Here is a 22,999-nt window from a genome sequence, read left to right as displayed (position 1 = left end):
AAATAAAAATAAAACTCTAGAATAGTATTGACTTGCTAAAACCCAAAATGAACATAAGTATTAAATTTTTACTAAACTGTAAATCAAACCTTAACAAAAACCTAAGTCATCAGTTTAAAAGGAAACCAAACTGTTGTAATTCTAAACCCAGAGGCAGTACTGCGGTGTGAGATAAAATGCGTGAGACCAAAAATTGGCAAGTTCTGGATTCTTTTTCCTATTCTGTTTCTTCTGAAATGTACCACCGAGCATATCACTTAACCCTCCTAGACCCTGGATTTCCATTTTTTCATCTGTAAAACAAAGAATCTGGACTAGAAAATAACTAAACTTGCTTCCAGAAATAAACCGGCATTTCATTCCATTTGAACTCAAATCTGACTTGCACTTGAACAGTTCTAAAAAGAGAGAACACTTTGTGTCTTTTATAAATGTGTTATAAGTTTCCGAAGTTAAACTCTAGTTCCTTATGAGGGTAATATGCGTTTTTCTTTCAAAACAATTCCAGATGATAGGAATGAGGACAAAGACCTGAAGAAGTGAAAATATATATATATATATACGAATCTATGTGTGGGTATATGTATCTCCAGTTCCAGAGTATATTCTCATTTTCTTCCAAAATCCTGCAAAGTTATAGAAAGTAGAGCATAAGGGCCAACATAGCGGCTCCTGGCTTGAGGTATGTCTCCTTCACCACTCCTCTGAGTAAACCAAGGAGCCAGAACATGTCAGCAGCAAGAGAAAGCTTCCTGCAACATCATACGAGAAAAGGCCCATATCAGAGTCTAAAACTAGGCTGCCAAGAATTGCACTTAAGTTGTCGGAACCACAAAGGACAAGGTATCTGCCGCTCCTCTCCTACTGTATTCCATGGTCTTATAATGAGGGACAAAACTACAGCCAGCCTGTACTCAGAGCTGTGGTCCTGCCCTGGCAGCTTGAAATCCTAGTCAGACAGGCCACATGATGCTAATGGAGAAGTCTAAAACATTTAGCAGCGTCAGAAATGAAAAACAGCTCAAGAAAACCCAATGAGGATCCAAGCACTGAGAATGACGTATTTCCTAATGACCAAATCCAAGTTTGGTCCACTGAGACATAGGCCGTCTCTTAGAGTGAAATACCTTAGACAACATTAATTAATATTGTGAGTGATGGTTGTTAAAAAGCAAGGCAGAAGAAATATTCAAAGTTTAACCTCAAGGAACATGTGTAAACCATAGCTTTGAGAGGAGGTGGCAAACATATAGGTGACTTCCCTGTTCTGTTTATCTAGCAAACAGTCCTAATCAATAACATTAGTCTTTTCTATAGTACCTGGCTCTCAGTTCCACAGTCTTTCTCAAACAGCCAGGCCTTACTAATCAACCTGAATTGGCATGAGAAAGAAAACCTATTTACCCCTTTTCCTATAGGAGAAAAGAGCCCTGTGTGTGGAGAACTGGGAAGCCTTGTTAGTCCTTTGGGCTTCACCATTAACCAGTTAGACAAGTCACTTTGTAATTCAAGGCCTCTCCACCCTTAAGAATAAAATTTCGAGTAGGGGTGGACTATCTCTAAGTTTCCTTTGTGTGTTCAAGCCTCATATATTTATAATCTTAGGCGATGGGGAGTATCTATGACGACTGAAAAAAGCATGACTATCCCATAACTCAAAGAAATAAAGTTACTCATTGAAGTTATCAATTATCGTTATTTTTTTCCCTCCTGAAGAGCTGCAGATACTAATTATAAGATTCTTTGTCCAACAGTGGTTATTTAAGCCAGGAAATATCTTCTAATCCAACTCCTTCACAGATGAGGAATTAGATTTTCAGAAAGGTTAACTGATTTGCATAATGTCATGCCAGTAAATCTGAATACCCAGATTATGATTATCAACACCAAGGTTACTAGCACAATTATCAGTTTTTGTGGAGTTTACAGAGTGGTTTCCAAACTGCAAACCCAAATCTATTGACAAGCCAGTACCTCTCCTCCATCATGGTCTCCTTTGTGGTGATTTCTTTGTACCTGAATACATTTAAGGTGCCTACATTCTTTCGATTCCTTCTGATTCCTTTTGATTCCTTATTCATTGAGCACACTGTACTCATCCATTCATACCTGCAATTTGCCAGTTTCCCAATTTAGCATCTCTGAAATATTTACTAGTGGGGAGTATACTTCTTTACCGCATCATAACTATGCAAAGTAAGACCTTATCTAACACAAGCCCTGTGGAACCCAAAGGGCAACCATTTACTGCTACCTTTTTGTCTATTGTCTTTTACCTGCATGTAGTTGCTGTTTATGCTTCCTTGAGCGGAAATTAATTAACACCCTAAAAATCATCATGATACGGCATAAAATGATCTTAATACGTCACTGTGTCTGTTGTCTAAGCTTGAATCCAATTTTCAAGTGCTTTATGTTGATTTGATAAGCAAGAAGAGGCATTTCAGGTTGTACATGAAATAAATGAACATAAATTCACCAAGTGACCATATTCCTGTGGGAGCAAAAGGAGGCATGGTATTTAGCATAAATGAGTGTAAGTGGTGAGTTAGATAAGTAGTCAGGAGACCCGAATTCCATCCTCAACTTTCACACTAAAGGTACAAACTTGCACAACTTTCCTCACTTCCTTGAGCCCCAACTAAAAGTGAGGGAGTTCAACTCGCTTTTCTAAGATTAGATTCATATCTATCATTTTATGACTACCATGGGCAGCCCCTAATACCCCCTCCTCTGCATGTATGGCAGCTCTTCTGGGCAGTTATCTAATACTTCACGTGGCAGCGCACACCAGCCCCTGTGCTGTGCTTCGCCAGGATGGCCCACTGCCAGACCGGCAGGCACAGCCTCCGGCCCTATGACGAATCCCAAGCATCCCAGGGCAGCAGTCAGTAGCAGCCTGCTTCAACAAAACCTAAGAAAACAAAACTTCTCATCTTCACCTTCAGTCTTTACTACACGGGACAAATTTAAGACCTTAATGGCTACTTTTTCCTCCAGTGTAAAGTGCCAGGCCAGCTGGCTCTAAAATACTTCATAAAGCATGCAAAAAGCCCCAATTCCATAGGCATGTATCACTGCACTAAGAAGGGGCCTTGGAGAGTTTTAATATTAAAAACTGAGGCCCACAGAATGCAGATGTTAGGACTAGAACCAAGCGTTCTTGATTCCAAACCGGTGTGCTCCCAAGGGGAATTTATCAAAGTACAGAGAGAATTCACAACTTCTTACTTCAGTGGATTTTAGTGGGTGTTTCTGTAACACATCATGCAATCTAGTGTTTTCTTAACATTCATGGTGAAAATTTTAGAAATCTCCACATCTTGATTGTTATAGTGAAGCAGTACAGTAATGAGACAAAGCATTTGTTCTCGAGCTAAAATCACGTCTCCTTCACTTATATTTGGCCAAGTTAACTTCTTTGCACTTCTTTTCGCCGTCTGAAAAATGGCATTAAAAATGCTTTCAAATTATTTTTGAAAGTTAAAGACAGATAGCTAATGTAGCATTAGTAGTGCTGTGCCTTCACACATTCCTTAATGGAGTCAAAAGACATATGTTGTCTGACGGTCACAACAAATCTTACAAATTAAAGTATCTCTTCAATGTGGCCTGATATCCCAGTTGGCCCTTGGGCTAACATCCTAAGATGCACTAGTGATCTTGAGAACATTTCCTGCAAAGGTCCTGGACTGATACTGTTCTTTGTTTCCAGGACTCTTAGAACCAAGCTGCATGGAAATATGACTGGGGATTTGAGAAGATATTTTGTTTTTTAAACACAAGTTTAAATAAACTTAAGTAATGGAAATAAAAGAAAGTTCTTTTTTTTTTTTTTTTTTAATCTCAAGATGGTACAGGAGAGGCTTCAAATGTACCACTTCCTGGTAATGTAGAAATAATTTCTGAGAACATTAATCTCAACACAGCAATTTAAACCAACACACGTGTGCATTCATTATAAAAACAAATATTAGCTGCAAGACGTATTATTCAATGTAGGATCAGACAACTAGTCCTTAATACCTTACCTGTCTAGTAGAAATCACTACAATGCAACTTATTTTTACTGTGTATAATGTCATTCTAATTTATCTAGAAAGGATTAAATTGTGTTCAGCATTTTCTTTTTAAGAAGCATGAACTCGTTAAATTTAAAAGTTTTTTAGTTAAAATGTTTATAACATAGAATCCTAAAATAGTTTTCTCCTGATAGTCTGCCTTCCTCTATATGTACAAGCAGTCATACGTGATGATCTGACTGGACCTGTTTAGAAAGAAAAGGCAACTCTGCCCAAGAAGCTACTTTGCATGAACCTGAGATGTGGCGGAAGAAGGAAAATCACTGGACTGACTGAAGCAGACGGAGTGATGATTAGGGATCAATGAAAATAGAACAGTAAACTGAGGGCCATGAATCCTGGCACAGCAAACAGGAGTAAATGAAAGTTTTCAGGAAAATAGTTATGTGGGATGCATATGCAGTCAACTAACCTTTGACCACAGTGCCCAAAACACAAAATGGGGAAAGGATAGTCTATTCAATAACTGGTGTTAGGAAAATTGATACCCACATGCGAAAGAATACCATAGACAAAACTTAACTTGAAATGGATTAAGGACTCCAATGTAAGACCTGAAACCATAAAACTTCTAGAAGAAAACATAGGTGGTAAGCTATTTGACATAGGTCTTCGCCATATCTTTCTGGACTTGACACCAAAAGCACAGGCAATAAAAGTAAAAATAAACAAGTAGAACTACATCAAACTAAAAAGTTTCTGCACAGCAAAGGAAACAAGCAACAAAAGGAAAAGGCAACCTATAGAATGTGAGAAAACATTTGCAAACTACCTATCAGATAAGGGATTAATATCCAAAGCATGCAAAGAACTCATATGCCTCAATAGCAAAATTAAAAAAAAAAAAAATCCAATTAAAAAGTGGGCAGAGGACCTGAATAGACAGTTCCCCGAAGAAGACATACAAATGACCAACGGATATATGAAAAGGTGCTCAACATCACTAATCATCAGGGAAATGCAAATCAAATCCACAATGAGATATGACCTCACTACCTATTATAATGTTTATTATGAAAAAAGACAAGAGATAACAAATCTTGGTGAGGATATGAATAAAGGGAACCCTTGTACACTGTTGGTGAGAATGTGAATTGGTGCAGTCACTATGGAAAACAGTATGGCGGTTACTCAAAAAGTTAAACATAGAACTACCGAATGATCCGGCAATCCCACTTCTGGATACATATCCAAAGGAAATGAAATCAGTATCCCAAAGAGATATCTGCATTCCCATGTTCATTGCAGCATTATTGACAATAGCCAAGATAAGGAAACCTGTGTCCATCAATGAACGAAGAAAGAATATGTGGTATATATATTCAATGGAATATTATGTAGCTATAAAAAAGAAGGAAATCCTGTCATTTGTGACAACATGAATGACCTCGGAGGGCATTATGTTAAATGGAAAAAGCCAGACTGAGAAAGACAAATGCTGCATGGTATCACTTACATGTGCAATCTTAAAAAAAAAAAAAAAAAAAAATTGAACTAATAGAAACAGAAGAGAAGGGTCCTTGCCAGGGTCTGGGAGATGAGGGAAACAGGAAAACGTTGGTCAAACGTACAAACTTTCACTTTTAAGAAGAATATGAATAAGTTCTGAGGATCCAATGTACAACATGGTTACAGTAGTTAATAATACTGTCTTGTATACTTGAAATTTGCTGAAACAGACTTTAACCATTCTCACCACCAAAAAAAACAAAAACAAAAACAAGGGTATGGGGGTAGAGGGGAACTATGTGAGGTGATGAAAATGTTAATTAACTTGATCAGGACCAGTATTTCCCAATGTCTAGGTGTATCAAATCAGTTTGTACACTTTAAATATATACAATTTTATTTGTCAATTATACCTCAAGAAAGCTGGGAAAACAAGAACTAAATAAATATTTAGTAAATGACAAAAAGTTATGAGGTAGGTGTTTAGGAAATATTAATTAGGAAACACTGTACAGACAGGACTAGAGCAGACAGGTACTGCAAACAAGGAAGTAATCTCTCTCTTCTTCTATGGCAATAAACTAAGAGTACCCATGCCTGACAGCAATTCATCAGCAATGTCCCAAAATTCAGATTCCCGAGAGAAAGAACAAACGAATAGGAGAGAAGAGATGCTATGTATATCCTCAGCCCATAGCTTTATCTGTTTTCAGGCTACAAACCAGTTTCTTACAGTCCCCTGGGAATAGGAACATGAACCTGCAGGAGGATAATGGCTGCTTTAACATCTCTCTCTAAGCTCATCAACGATGTGCTAATAGTTCATACATTTAAGCCAGACACTCGTAACTCGTTTTCAGTGGTGCAATTGTCTAATAAATTGTTGGAAACTTTGAAAAATCTTCAGTGTTCCATAAAAATGAAGCCTTTTCACAATAATTGAAACCAGTAATGCAAAACAAATGTATTTCCTTGATAAATTTAGTTTTAAGTAAGCTTTAATTTATATGCTAAATTTTTTAATTTAGTTCAAGTTTTGGCAGAGACATGTTTATTTTAATTGTTGGCCTTCAAAACTCTAGCTTAGGAATAAGCATCTGCTTCTTTTCAATTTTCCACATAAACTGGATAAATTTCTTCAAGTTGCAAATGAGGGGTGAACATACACTGTATTGCTTCTGGAAAGGTTACAAAATTGCAGCACTTTTTGTGAATCCTTTATGAGAGATCTTACAGCATTACCCTTAAATCTTAACTAGGGTTCTTATATGTACTTACATTTAAGCTGTTTTCAAAGAACATAATACATTAGCATCTAGACCTTGTGCCCAAATAGCCCTCTTTGGAGCACTTGTCGAATACTCTAATACATTTTGAACTCCTCTCATTGCTTTATAGAGATTCACAAAACACATGGATCCTTTCTCTAAGATGAAAAACCTCCCAGAGGAAAAGCACAAACACAGCCTCAGCCCACCTATACTGGAGACCCTGTAACCAATCTGACAAACATACAGTGCGTATTTCTCCAGCTATAGCCTTTGGAAGAAATCAATAAAACTTTCAGAAAATTAAAGTTAGAGCTCTTGAAACACTGTAGGAGGTAACATTCATCCTTTGCAAATACCTTAAGAAAACTGACTTCTGAGAGAATCCAATCCCTATTATAAAATATTCTTCCTTCACCAGTAATGGCAACACTGGTAAAGGCACTGCTAAGCATGTTTGCACTCATCTGAACCAAGCAGGCATAGAACCTAGGTAACAACGCCCACTGGCTATTAATATGGTTGAAACTATCTGTGAATTGGGACTCAGTTGATATTAAGATGTAAAACCCCTGAAAATCTACAAGAGCGTTTTCTTCTGGGGTGTTTTATCTTGTCGGTTTCTTTTTCAGTCTACCTTTTAAGGTATTACCCGATCGCCATGTTATGTATGGTGTCTAGCCATGGTACTGATGTTCATGATTCCATGAAATGGCATCTTTGCTTTACAAAGTATCAGGGTTATAACAGAGAGAGTGGTGAAGGACTAAGAAACATACTTTAATAGAGCCAGTTAACTTGCTGGACACTAACATCCAGTCAGGAGCCTCAAGTAAAATCTCTGCCCAAAAGTTTCAATTGCTAAATAGCAAGGGAATAATACCAAGGCCCAATCACAGAGTAGCAAATACCAGAGGCCTGGGAAAATCCCAAGAGAATAGCTTCAATGGCAGTGATTCTCAAATGTTCAAGGTACACAACAATCACCTGGTGAATGGGTAAGAACAGTTTCTGAGGCCGATCCTCTGAGATTTTAATTCAGCAGGTCAGGCGAGGTCCATGAATTTATAGTTCTAACACGGCTGGCGGAACCAGAGCTGCTGCTCTGAGGAACACACTTTGAGAACCACTGCCCCACCACTATTAAATCAGAGTCGGCAGTCTTCTAAAAGGCAAGGTGACTTGCATGTTCATTAAAGTTTGAGAATCACTGCTTTAGGAAATGAGGCAACAGGTTTGTTTGGTTTTTTCCTTCTTCCTGTGATATCAGGATAGGGAGATGGTGAAAAGAGATGTTTTCAAAAGAAAGTAAGTGCTTAAATCACACTCTTTGTCATGAAACAAACCTATCTGGCCACCTTGCTCACCTTCCCCAATGAAGCATCACTCACTCCTTCCTTTATCCACCTCTCCATCCTCACTGTACCTTACCTAGGGCTCACGAGGAGACAGAGGTCCCATATGAACTTCAGATCTGCATGTTATAGATTTCCCGGGAAAATCTAGAATTCATATAATTGTTTTTCTAGTCCATAAAAATTGCACTGGCATTAAACAAAGAATCAAGTTTGAATTACATACGTTTAGAAAACTTTTCATGTAAATAACTTCACAAGAAATTCACAGAAAAATATTGTTTTAGACTGATTGGCAACAGGGCCACGACAAGAGCAAGAAATGTCAACAGAGGGGCCTCCTGTGGTCACCCATGTCTCAGAGATGGAGGAAGGAAAGATAGCCTCTTGACTGATTTGCACTGTATGTAATTTTACATTACATGTAATTACGTGGACTAAACCAAGTGTAACACAGAAGACTAAACATGTTATCATTCCATGTGATGAGCCTCTACAAAGAGGAAAAAACAGAAGATGTGAAAAAAAACACTTTTTTTTCTACTTTAATTTTGTACCTATATGAGATGATGAATGGTCACTAAACTTACTGTGATAATCATTTCATGATGTATGCAAGTCAAAGCACTACGCTATATACCTTCAACTTTTACAGTGCTGTATGTCAATTATTATATCTCAGTAAAACCGGAAGGAAAAAAAAAAGTGGAAGATGTGAATATATCAAGCCTTGGCAATGGGAAAGGCCTAAGTCCACGTGACTAATCACGCCTCCTTCTTGCTGATTCATGCTACTGTAGATTCAGCAGCTCCAGCAGCGAAACAGCTTATCTGTTAATAAGCTACAGAAAGAAGAGCCCCAAGTCCCATCACGCACTGCAGAAATGTGAGTTGAACTGGCAAACATCTCCCAATCCACCACAACAACCCCTTGCCTCGCTTACCTGAAACTTTCACACATACCACATCTCCCCAATTATTTCCATAATCAGTGAGCCTATTGCTGATCTAAAACCTGACACATACATGAGTAGATTCCAGGTCTGTTAAGTACCAGGAGCAAAGGAGGACATAGAAAAACACCGCCTTTAGTCTCATTTTCTCTGAGAAATTCAGTGCACTGCAAGACAGCACTGGACTGAGAACACGGAACCAAGGTTCTAACACCAGTTTTTCTACCAGGTACCTTGAAGCAAGTCACTTGGCCTCTTTCATCTCATTTCTTTCGAAATTAGACTACATTATCATTCAGATACTTCCATATCTAGGAGTCTGTGATTATGCTGAGTATCCATGCTATTAGAAAGCCAAAGAAACAGCTACTCAGAAGCACATGGAAAATAACCATCTTGGATGAGACTTAAGAGCTGCAGTGGCACTAGCTCCACACAAGGCATCCTAATCCCAGGTCAGAACTCGGTACTGCAGGCTGCCCAGAAACTGGGGCATATAATAAGGTTTATTCATATGAGCATCCTTCCTAACTTATTCAACCAGAAGCCTTTCATGAATACCACCCAGATGCTGAAATTAGGATCGCCATCCTTAGGTATCAGGGATTAAAGTATGATCCAAAGAGTTCAAGTTGCCTCCAAAATGTCTGCAACTGAATGGAAGTTGAAGGCCTCGCTCACCTCATTCCCACCACATCCTGCAAATCCTTTTCTTAGAAGGAAATCAGAAACTCCCTTTTTTGAAGACAGATGGGTAATTCATGTACAACCATCTATGAGACTGCCTGCATGGGGCCTCCTTGTTTGAAGACTACAGAGATTTTAAATTAAAAGAACCATCTATGTCAACTCTGCCTAGATGATGTGTTCAAAGGGAAGACTCAAAGCAGCAAACTAGAGGGAACTTTTCGTTTACTTATTTCTCAAAAGCCAAATAAACCCTCTAGGAATGGTTATCTGTCATTTCCTTTCTCAGCACCCACTGTTCCTTCTTCTGGCTGCAGTCACAATTTTTATTTGCAAACCATGACTACCGCCCTCAGTGGACCCATGTCTTCTGTCCCAGGGTTCCTTTTCCTCTAAGAATTTTATGATTTGCATGAATCACTTTGCATAGATAACTAAAATTGATCATTAAAATCTGAAATTAAAAAAAAAAAAAAAGAGCATGCAACACCCTGTTCTTATTTTGCTTCAAGGATACTCCTACTGAGCTCATGGAGCTGAAAGCTGCAAAAACTTGAAGGATCCTCCTCTCAAGTTGAAAGACTAGGACATGAAGTACCCAAGTATGCCACACAGAGTTCAAGAAAAGGAATACAGCCAGATCTTCCATCTAAGTATCAGGAAGAAATCGGAGGTAGGAAAAGAATTGGGGTAGCTCAGCAGTAGCCTTTTTCTTAACGTCAGAAGCCTGATTTTTATTCCGAAACAAGACTATAAAACAGCATTTCCCAGACATTCTCGCATGGAGGTGTAATCATGTGACTGTGTCTGGGCCAATGACCTGCAAGAACAAGTGTTATGCTGGCTTCCAAAAGGCTCTGGCAAAAGTCCAACTTAATGAAATGAAAATGTCTGATTAGACCTTGACTTGTCCTGACAACTCTGGTCACAGGGAAAGCAGTCTTATTGACTCATCATGTCATTTCGCTCAACTATTAATGCAAGGAGTATCATGAGGAAGAAAGAACTGCTTGCAAATGTACAAAGTAAGCAACAAATACCCCTGTCAACAGTATTAAATTATTTATCAATCACACACTACAGGTTATATCACAGTAGTTACAATGATGGAGGCCACTGGGTCCTCACCAACAAAAAGACTGGTTCTTCCACTTTTAGGACAGTTATTTAGAGCAGGGCTCCCCAACCCCCCAGGAACCTGGCCGCACAGCAAGAGGTGAGTGGCGGGGAGCGAGCGAAGCTTCATCTGCCGCTTCCCATCACTCACATTACCACCTGAACCATACCCCCAACCCCCCGTCCGTGGAAAAACTGTCTTCCACGAAACTGGTCCCTGGTGCCAAAAAGGTTAGGGACCACTGATCTAGAGGACTACAGGGCACTCAGCGTTTATCAGGAGTCTGTGCTTTCACAGAATCTACTCTTCAGTAAGTCTACGAATCTTTTATCCTTGGCCCTAAAAGCCAAAATCAGGGTTGTACTTTATTATAATCAAGGTGTTTAGGAATTTCTGGTGAAAATAAAAGTTTACACTCAAAAGTGAATAAATGTTCCTGAATCTACCTTTCATCTTTGGTTAATACGTTTCTTGCTAAACAAGCCAAATTCATAAAGGAAAAGACAGGTTACCTCATAACACTTTCTTTTCAACTAAAGCAGTAAAGACCCACACTAACACTGCATTTTTTTACTTCCAAATTCTATACATCAGGCTTCTCACAGAAACTTTCACTTCAGCCAGTGGAATACCTTGCAGGAGGCAGGCACTCAAGAAATATTTGTTAAGGTGACTTGAACATAGTAACACATTAGGTGAACATTATAGGAAGTTAGCCTAAGGGCTCTTCACTCAGAAGAAAACAGCTTTTTACCATGTTCTTTATTGCCAAGTGAAAGGATATACATATATAGCCTTGTTCGCTCAAAATGTACCCTCTCCACATCACTGACATCCTGTAAATGGCCATAAATCACAACTGGTCCTTGTCATGAGAAAAACTGTGTGTCAACTTGAGTGTGTCTGCCTTAAACGACAGGTGCAAGGGTAAAATCAAACATATTTAAGTGCTTGGGAAAGAAACACTGCTCTACAGAAGCAAGGGACTATTAGGGGCAGGAATTATAAACTTATACACCTTTTATAGCAATAGACTCCAGACAGGAAATCAGGATGAGACTGGTCTATCCTGGCATTCATTTCATAGAGTTTAGTTTTGACTGATGAATGTTTAAACCCAAAGCACTGCAGTGGTAGTGCCAATATATGTCATATTTTCAGTTGCATCTCCTTTCTGGACTAGGAGCGCCCCTAACTACTCATAAGCCTTAAAATCCTAATTATTGGGTAGACCAGCGGCAGACTGGAGTGACACGAAATTAAGGTTGACTTTTAAGAAAATAGGCACATGTCTTGTACTGCTCTATTAGATACACTTTGGCATTTTGCAGAGCCCAAATGAATTACAGAAGAGACACAGGTACTCTTAATACATCACATGCCTTCTAAAAATTCTGGAAGACGTGGGGAGTCCCACATCATTTCTTTGGGACTAGAGACGTTGCCAAGGACTAAAATTGATGATGCATAGAAGGAGAACCCTCCAAAACTAACTCCTCTGCTTTGCTGACCCAAAGGAAGCCAAAGGAAAGAGACTCTCTCACTCCAAGTAACTCCCTAAACTAACAATGTTTAGAAAAAACAAGTATTTTCAAGATGGTTCAGAGTTGGAGGATAGCAGGCAGAGAGTAGAAACTGACTTGGATTTGATTATGGGGTCACGAGAAAGGATCAGAAATGTTCATTTTTAGTTGTTATTACTGAAGTTTTTATAAAATCCCAAGACATTCACTAGAACTTTACTAATTAAGACACGTAACCCACACACAACTAGACTACAAATACTTCTAATACATGTTTTTGGTTTTTGTTTTTTGAGAAAGAAATCTCAACTACCAAAGGTTCACCAGCTGCAGGACTTCAAAGGCAGTAATAGGAGCAATGGTCTCCAATGACTCAATCTGGAAAGAAAAATCTCTCACACAACCCACCCGTTAGACAAGATGACATATACATCTACTTCAGGACACCTTACGTTTTGGATGAATAGCCTTGAATTTACTTCACAGCCAATAGCTTGCCAGAGAAAACTTCGAGTTGGATCCTATTACTTAATACACTAAATCCACAGCTCAAAGTCCATCTCACTGGATAATTGAATATAACTAGCGATGGGAATTAAAACTGAGGATGCCAGCAGCCCTGATTTCGCTGTTATTATTTGTACTGTGTGAAATGATTTTCATATTGGCAAGTATGGGATCTCTGAAACTGTGCACTCTTCCTATCTACCATGGTACATACGATTATTTGCCCATGCACGCTCTGAGGGGCAATGTGGTACAATGAAAGGAGCCCTGAGCTTGAGTCAAAACCAGTTCTAGTGCCAGCTCTGCCACTATCTGGCTGAAGACCTTGGACCACACTTTAGGTCTAAGTTTACTCATTAATTTATTTAATAACCATGATTTGATCACAGACCTAAAAGAACACAACATTGCTCAGCTGTAAAAGGGGGGAAACTAGACCTAGTTTATAGACCTGGTGTTAGATTTAAATGCGATAATGGGTGTACTTTGCATCCAAGACACATTGGTGCTAGTCTTCTTCTACCGCAACTATCAGGCACTGTGTTCAGTCTAAAACACCACTGCAGGGAGCACACTGGAAGCCCTCATCACGTTTGTCATCACTGGGTAAAGCCTCTTGCCTCTTAGTCGGTAAAATCCATGAAGGCCAGGATTTTCTTCTTTCTAATACACAGACACATCCTCTGAACCTGCATGTGCCTCAGCGCCTAGTAAGCACTTAATAAATAATTGTTGAATGAATAAATTCTCTTTTATTCCTTAAAATAACTCTGGATCAACTAATATTTTTACCACTTTACAGTGAGGAGGCTGAATAATGAGATAAACTGTCTATAAAATCAGGTGATAAGTCCCTTCCAATTCCACAATGCTATCTATAGTTTTTATATTTTCCAATAGTTCATCATTATATCATTCTTCCTAAATAATTGCTACTTACTCACATTTATTGGTTATTGCTTAAATAATAGCAAGAGTCTCAAACTATAAAATCTACTCCTATCTTTAAGGAAAATAAAATATTTGAACTGTAAAAAAAATCATTTGTTTCTAAGAAAACTTTATTCTCACATCTACACACAAACTATCTAATGAGGTTATTCTTAAGAAACTCTTCCAAGTAATCTTCCCAACCTGAACTTCCATATCCTTTTCCCCAAATAAGAAGCGAAATAAACAATCAGTCAAGAGTGATATTAAAAACATGGGGGCAATCCTGTCCCTAAAACATTTCTTCACCAAAATTTGGATTCTTTCACTTTCAGAGCAGCAAGATCATCTTTTTTACTATCTTTCAGAAGATAACTGTAGCTTCCCTAGTCTGGGGCCCTAAATGAGAAAGACCTGGGTTAGATGCAGCCAATGTCACAGGGTCTCGTGGCTCTCAATCAGTATTTTCACACACTCCCAATCATAAATGCCCCAGAGACCTCCTATCCCCAAAACGGACACTGCTGTATCTCAAGTTCAGGTTTACAGAATGATGGCCTCCTCCAAGGCCTTCCTTAGAAAACGTATTCCCAAATTTGCCATCTCACCTCACGCTTCCTTCTCCAAAAGCAGCCTACTCTTTACCACTTATAAGTCTTCTCCTCTAGAGGGCTGAATGTATATTGGGGCACTCAGCAGATATTACACTCTACTCCATCAAAAGGATCTCATAAATTTGTTTTCATTTAGTAATTAACATTCCTCTAGACTCGCAGAAGTGCTGAGGGCAAAGTCATAACGCTTTTAATGGCAAAATCAAAATGGAAGCCCAGGTCAGACTTCACATCTAATGCTGTTGCTGGCAGACCCAGTGATTTTTGAGACCGAGCAAGATGATTTTATCATTAAGGCATCACCACTGCTGTGCAGGGAATTTCTCTTTCATTACACCTCAGCTCCCTCCCACCTCAAAACACTGCGTAGAGTTCTAACGTACTCTGAAACCACAGCAACTTATGACAGAGCAGCCATCATGATGACCTGTAAGTCATCAAGATACATATCAACCACTGGCTATGTTATTAATACCTGAAGTATCAAATTTGCTAAGGAAGCAAAAAGGAGCTTCATTCTTCCTCAAGGGGAATCAGAAACCAGTACGTTCAAGAGAGGATTTCCATAGGAAAACCGCCCCTGCCACAGACAGCACCTACCATCAACATGTTTATGGGCAAACACAGTATCAGAAAAACATGCTGTGAGTCTTAGAAACAGCATATGCCTCATTTCATACGGGCTGCTATGGTGCCAGGCATTGTTTTCTGTTTTTTGGTTTTTTTTTACTGCATTTCAGAGAAATAACCGTAAAATGAAGGTCTATAACCAGCATATAACACAATAAACAACAGCATCAGCTTCTGCACCCTTTTTGTGAATGGTTTCCCTATGCTTTAATTGAAAACGTAAGTTTTAATATGCTTTGCGTTTTCTCTCAAAATAGTTTGGGACCAATTCTATTCTAAGACTTCTGTATTTACCATCTCCATCCAAGGTCCAAAGATTACAGAATTTACAAATGAAGGACACCCTCTACACACACACACACACACACACACACACACACGTCAGTAATAGAGGAGCTATGACAACAAAATTCCTTAATGACAGAAAGAAACACAGAGGACAGTGGCTTGAAACAGCAATGGTGGTCACCACAAGCTTTGTCCTAGAGTTCAGCTCAGGTCTTTCTGAAAGCCTGGACCAAAAATTCACAAAAACAAGAAGCAGTAACACAGTTCACATAACTTTCCTGAGCTTAAATATATAATAGATCCGGGTAACTGTCCAACCTAGGTTGTATCTTCAGGGAATCTCAAACTCTCATAAAAAACCAAGGTTTCTGGCTCAAGAAAAGGCTTAAAAGTTAGAGATGAGCATTGTTAAATCACTGGTTCCTATTCACATTTCAACCCTTGAAATAACGTTTCACTACTTGTCTCAGTCACCAGCGACTCCAGTCTGTCTTGAGAAAGCTCACACGCCTCCCTGGACTCAGCCATCTCCTTCTCACCGACAGGTCAGGTCCAATACAACCAAAGCTTAATTCACTTTAAAAGATATGTGGGCTTCCCTGGTGGTGCAGTGGTTGAGAATCTGCCTGCCAATGCAGGAGACACGGGTTCGAGCCCTGGTCTGGGAAGATCCCACATGCCGCGGAGCAACTGAGCCCGCGAGCCACAACTACTGAGCCTGCGCGTCTGGAGCCTGTGCTCCGCAATAAGAGAGGCCGAGACAGTGAGAGGCCCGCGCACCGCGATGAAGAGTGGCCCCCGCTCGCCACAACTAGAGAAAGCCCTCGCACAGAAACGAAGACCCAACACAGCCAAAAATAAATAAATAAATAAATAAAAGATATGTGAACTATTATTCAAGGACAGTAGCTGTCTGTTCACAGAAGCTTCATCCACATCAAGGCAGCTGAGTTTGTGAGCTTGATTTTTGTATTCTTCTTTCATTCTGTCAAAATTCAAGCTTACAGATATTTCTACTTTCAGTCTATTCTTTAATAAATGTCCCGCTCAGTGTAAGACAGGACTCAGAGTTTCAATGACATAACTGTATATTTTCCCAAGAAAATTGTTTATGTACCTTTCCATAAATGTTTTAACTTTTTCACCTAGAATATAAAATCCTTGAACAAAATGTCTGTCTTCTATAGTTTAGCAAGATACATGCTCAACACAATTTCCAAATCACCTTTAGTACCAATTTTAACCATGAAGAACACTGAAAATTCTACTGTAAATTATCAAATATATGGAAGCAAATATATAAATGAAATTCTTCTGTCATTTAGTACAAAGAAGAGAGATACAAATATAGGATAATTTCTCAAATGAGTTTCAACTACTTAATGTGCTACTTTAAAGCATATTCACAAACAATAGAAATAATCAATCTGAAGAACTGGATTCATCTCTATACACAAGGGACATTTTTATACAGTTTCTCGAAGAATTAGCCACACAAGCACAATAGGTACCATAAAGATTAAAAGAAAGTAACTGCATTAAAAATACTTCAGTTTATTAAAAGGAACGGTTCCTATTTTATAGGTATACACATCTATTTTTATAGAAAAGAACACATCTATTTTTATTCTAATTTCCATGACTCACTCCCCACCCATTCACCCGAGGAGATAGATAACAGTTGATCCTATTTTTCACCTTTTAATTTATTCTACCTGGAGAAATAAAATTCATCATTGTCCTATGTTATTTTCCCTCCCCTTTGGACATTTACCCACGAAATAAACATCTACTACCCACTGCTGTTAAGCAGTGTGCTGGGTCCTGGGGCTCCATCCCAGTCTCCTCCGCTGGTTTCCCCTATTTGCCCCAATTTCTAAGCGCTGAAGTGTCCCAGGACTCAGCCCTGTCTCATCCTCAAGTCAGTCTACACATGCTCACTTGGTGGTCTCAGCTAGTCTCCTGGTCTAATTAGCATCTATCCTATGCTGACCACCCCCATATTTATATATACTGCAGACCTCTTTCCTGGGCTCCAGTTTCACATATGGACTCACCAACTCATCCTCTGCCAATAGATGTTTTACAGATCTCGAACGTTTAACAAGCCCAACTAACTGCAGATCTTCTCCACCAAACCTCCTTTTAAAGGATGAAGTTGATGACAACTTCGTCCTTCTAGTTAGTTAGGCTGAAATCCTTGAAATCATCCTGACACCTCTTTCTGTCATACCCCACATCCAAGCTATCAACAAACCTCTCTTGGAAGGCTGGCCAAGGAGACACTTTGACGTAAGCTTCTGCCCAATCCTGACGCCTCTGCCTCCCTCCCACTATGTTGTTCCCAAGGGCACATGCTTACAAGTATTCTACACACTAAACCCTGTCTGAGTCTACTTCCCAAATGATCCAAATGCTTCAAGTCTTCACTACAAACATCCATTACAATATTGTGCATAGAACAGCTTATCCCTACTAGAAATAAAACAAAGGATGATTTTAGCTGATCTATGTGTAGAATCATATAGTTATAGATTCAGAGATTAAGGATATTTCTTGTCTTCTTTACAAGGACACTGATTGCCTCATGCTGCCTTACTACTCTTTTTGTTTATCCTTCATGCAGCAATGAAAGGCTTTAAATAAATCTTATCCATTCAAGTCCAACTGGTATTTTTTCTTTCTCTTCCCTGAGGAGCATCTTTTTTCTATACTACCACTTCTCTATTACTTCAGTTATTCACTGCATTTAGTTGTTTATCTTATTTTTTTCAGAAATATTCCTTCATAACAAGGAGGTGCTAAAAACCTCATTTCACAAGTAGGTATGAAAAAGAAATATCTTGAACACCTTTCCTAAAAAGAAATCTAAAGGTAGGTAATTTAGTACATAAGACTTTAGGAAAGCATTAGAAGAAAGTAAGACAAAGTCAAATATTAACAATTTACTGAACATAAATTCTCATTACACAAAATAGTATCTCTCCTTATAACTTCAAAATATTAATAGGGCCACACAGCAAAATATCAAGTGTCAGATGCAGCTAGACTACAAAATGTTATGTTTTTATTTTTAGAAGTATGTTTTTTATTACTGCTGAAACGAGAATTTTAGAAAAAAAACTACCATCAGTTTCTTAACATGTAATTTATTTGTAAAAGTCAACCAAAACAATCTGAATTCAATCATCAGCTCAGGAAGCAGATTCCATGACATTTTTTTCCCCTAAATGGCTAAACGACACAGGCAGCGATAAAATATGCAGAGAAAGAACCATGTCACAGAAGATGTGACAATTTTGATAAATGATGATAAACTGTGATGTAGAACAGCCGTTTGTAAGCTGCTGTTTTCAAAAACATGTATTTTAATGATGATTTTTGCCAAATATCATTTTAGAGAGATATTCTGTAATAAAACCATTGACAAACAAAATTGGTACCTTATTATAAATTAGAACAGAAATGTATTTCAGTTTTCAGCAAACTTGTAATTTTGCTTTGAATGAGAATGCATTTTAGATCCAGTCAGTTCCTTACAATGTTAAACACAGTCATCATCTGACCCAGAAATCCCACTCCGAGGTATAAAACAGAAATTAAAACATACTTTCACACAGACCCTTGTACATGAATGTTCATACATGCAACATTATTCATAAAAGACAAGAAGTGCAAACAACCCAAATGTCCATCAAGTGACATATAATATCAATAGAACAGAATATTATTCAGCAATAAGAAGGAATAAAGTACTGATACATGCTACAATACGGATGAACCTTGAAAATATTATATTAAGGAAGCCAGTCACAAGAGGCTACATATCATTATGTTTATATGAAATATAAATTCTATTTATATGAAATGCCCAGGATAGGCAAATCCATAGAAATAAGATGTAGATAAGTGGTTGCCTAGGGTTGAGAGTGTAGAGGGAATGGAGAATAATTGCTAATGGATATAGGGTTGCTTTCTGGGGTAATGAAATGTTCTAGAATTGTGCACGGTGATGGCTGCACAACTCTCTGGCTATACACAACCTCTGAATTGTACACTTTAAGTGGGTGAACTGTATGTGAACTACATCGCAAAAAAGCTATTTAAAATGCCAGTTAAAAAGGCCAGTCAGGGGCTTTCCTGGTGGCGCAGTGGTATAGAATCCACTTGCCAATGCAGGGGACACGGGTTCGAGCCCTGGTCCAGGAAGATCTCACATGCTGCGGAGCAACTAAGCCCACGAGCCACAACTACTGAGCCCAAGTGCCACAACTACTGAAGCCCGCGCGCCTAGAGCCCACGCACCGCAATGAAGAGTAGTCCCCGCTCGCCGCAACTAGAGAAAGCCCACACACGGCAACAAAGACCCAACGCAGCCAAAAATAAATAAATAAATCAATTTACTTTTTAACAAAAGGGCCGGTCATGTTGTAGCTGTTTATAACTTGTATAGACTTTTCAAAGTCTAAATCCCTAATTATCAAAATATGTTTCTTACTGTCCACAAACCTCATTTCATTTCCTTACATAAAACCATCTGCCTATTCCACTATAAATACTACACGTAGTGAAAGAAAGTGCTTCTAAAATTAAATTATGTTTTCAAAACAGATTTCTCCTTAATATATTTAATTTTAATGATTCGCATGTGAATTATCCACACTTTCCATTAACTATGGTTAAATTTTCAATCTCAGATAAGTATCCCCCAATACAAAAGCACATTAACAGGCCATTCCTCTCCCAACACAAGCTGTGTGGACTAAATTTTTAACGTATTAGCTTGAATTTTAAAAAGCAAAATTAAGGAGGCAGATCTGTAAGAAAAGCAAGCATATGAAGTCTCAGAATTTTAGAATGGAAAATATTTTCAAGACTGATCCTCTTCAGGACTACTGAAACTTTAATATCTAAGAACTAACCCCAGGAATTTTGTGATATTCTCATATCACCTTACTTTTTAAATTTTTATTGGAGTATAGTTGATGTACAATGCTGTGTTACTTTCTGCTATACATACCTTACTATTTTGCCTTATTATTTATATTTACATTAAGTTGATTCCTTTCCTCTTTTTTTTTTAACTTAGCAATGTATGACACAACATCAGTGAACTTATGGGTTTGGTAAGCTATCTGTACTAGTCTAACAAACATTACAATAAATAAAATTTTAAATGGTGATGTGTCTATCACTTAAAAACATCTTGCACATGATCAGTACTACATATACCACACTTTGGGAAATACTGATCTAGTTTTATCTTCTAATTTTATGGGTGAGAAAGTTGAACTTCCTGGTGACTCTCAAAAGTCTGTGCACATCAGAACCTCCTGGAGGGTTTGTGTTAAAATAGAGAGTGCTGGGCCCTTCCCCAAGAGCGTAGGTCTGGGGTAAGGTCTGAGAATTTACGTTTCTAACAAATATCTAAGTGGTACTAATGCTGCTGGCCCAGGGACCGCCCTTCAAAAACCACTGACCAAAACCTACTAACCCCAAATTAGTCAGACCAGAATTTAAACTAGAACCCAATCTTCTCTTAGATGCTCTTATAATTATATGCTCTATCAAACATGTTTAATGTTGCTGAATTTTATTCACCTTTCACTTAATTTTACTCTTTTCAATAAAGGTGATTATTAAATGCTAAAGATCAGGTTTATACATTTTTAAGACTTCAGAGTTGTTATAAAATAGTGATTAATAAAAATTTAAGGAAAAGAACATTACAATCACCTTTGAGGACCCTGAATCCCTTTTCTTGGTCACATACCCTCCGTTAGTCCTTTGAGATAAACATTATCTTCAAGTTTGTGTCTTATCATTCACTTGCTTTTCTTGTTAATTTTCTCATAGCTGTATCTCTAAATAACATATTGTTTAGGTTGTATGTTCTGAGCTTTATACTATATCTTTTTATGCTATTTGCTTTTTTATTCAATATGATGTTTTTGAGATGTAGCCCTCGGTTTTTATCAGTAATTCATTGCTTTCATGGCGGGACAGTATTTCATCGACAAGAAAACAGCACTAAAATTGTTGACTTTTTTTTTCATTTTGAAAAAATCAGAGGTAAAAAAGAAGTTGCAAAAATAGTACAAAGAAGTCCTATGTATGCTTCATCCAGTTTCCTCCAATGGTTACATCTTACCTAACTATATTACAGTATCAAAACCAGCAAACTGGTTTTGGGACAATGCTTGTGTATAGTTTCATGCCATTTTATTATATATGCAACTCTCAATTTTTAAGTTCTTTTTTTTTTTTTTTTTTTTCTCGCGGGCCGCCCAGGCCGCGAGACCAAGAGCCGCGGGGGCCGGGCCGGCGCGCCGCCCCCGCCCCGCCTCAGGCCGCCCGCGCTTGGGCCGCCGCCCGGCGACGCGAGGCCAGTCCCACCCCGCCCCCACCCCCGCCGCCGGCCCGGGGGTCGCTCACCTTCCGCGTTGCCCCAGACCACCATGCCCGGGCACAGCCGCCTCCTGCGGCCTCGCTGGCCCCGCCGCCGCCACACGGTGCCCTCGCCTGCGGCGGGGAGAAGGGCCGGGGAAGGAGTCGCACCGCCGCGCCGCGGTCCACGCTCGCCCCACGCTCGCAGCGGCCACACTGAGCGCGCCCAATGGCTGCTCTGTCCCTCCCCCTCCGACGGGCGCGCGCGCCGCGGCTCCGCCCCGCCCCTCCCCCTGCGGCGGCCGGCGCGCTCCCAGGCTCCTCCCCGCCCTTCCCCACCCGCGGCGGTTCCGGCCCCGGCTCGCACTCTGCCCCGCGCTGCGTAAGTGCCCGCCTCGCGCCTAGCCTCGGGCGACCCTGAACCACCTGCGCCGCGCCCCTCCCAGGCCCGCCCTCGGAGGTCAGCTCCTCCACTGCACGTGACCGTCTCGCTCGCGGGGGCGGAGAGGAGCGCGGCGCCGGCCCGCCTTCCGCATCCCGAGACCTGCGCGCCTCTCGCTGGGGTTGATGCGCTGTTCTCCTCTCTGCGAGTCCCCGCCCCGCGCTGCACTCCCCAGTCCGGGAGGACACTAGTTCAGGGACTGACTATGCTTAATCAAGATCATTCTATTGATATTAATGAATATCTGAGTTACTTCCTTTATTCCCCCCCCCCGTCAATTAAAGACAATGCTCCTACCTATTAGAAAAATGAAAATCCAAACACTGACAGCCCCAAATACTTGCAAGAATGTGAAGTAATAGGAACGCTCATTCATTGCTGGTGGGAATGCAAAATAGTACAGCCATTCTGGAAGAGAGTTTGGCAGTGTCTTACAAAACTAAACATACTCTTACTATACGATCCAGCAATCGGACTCCTTGGTATTTACACAAAGGAGTTGAAAAATTGTGTCCACATCAAAAACCTGGACACAGATGTTTCATAGCAGCTTTATTCATAATTGCCAAAACTTGGAAGCCACCAAGATGCCCTTCGGTAGATGAATGGGTAAACAAACTGGTGCATCCAGATAATGGAATATTATTCAGCACTAAAAAGAAATAAGCCATCAACCCATGAAAAGATATGCAAGAACTTTAAACGCTTATTACTAAGTGAAAGAAGCCAATCTGAAAGGCTACATACTCTTTGATTCCAACTAAGTG

The 22,999-nt window shown here is 39.5% G+C and overlaps 1 protein-coding gene across 1 annotated transcript in view; it reads right to left on the bottom strand.

The window, feature by feature from the left end:
- The window catches only part of LOC132362730 (ELKS/Rab6-interacting/CAST family member 1-like), a 184,514-nt gene extending 162,479 nt beyond the window's left edge, over positions 1-22,035 (bottom strand). The window contains 1 exon segment of the mRNA XM_059917706.1: positions 21,839-22,035. Coding sequence (XP_059773689.1) covers positions 21,839-21,863 — 25 coding nt within the window. The 5' untranslated portion in view covers positions 21,864-22,035.
- Between the last annotated feature and the right edge of the window lie 964 nt (positions 22,036-22,999).

This window comes from Balaenoptera ricei, chromosome 3, assembly GCF_028023285.1.
Source record: "Balaenoptera ricei isolate mBalRic1 chromosome 3, mBalRic1.hap2, whole genome shotgun sequence".
In the NCBI taxonomy this organism is placed as follows: domain Eukaryota; kingdom Metazoa; phylum Chordata; class Mammalia; order Artiodactyla; family Balaenopteridae; genus Balaenoptera; species Balaenoptera ricei.
This window is presented reverse-complemented; position numbering and strand designations above follow the sequence as displayed.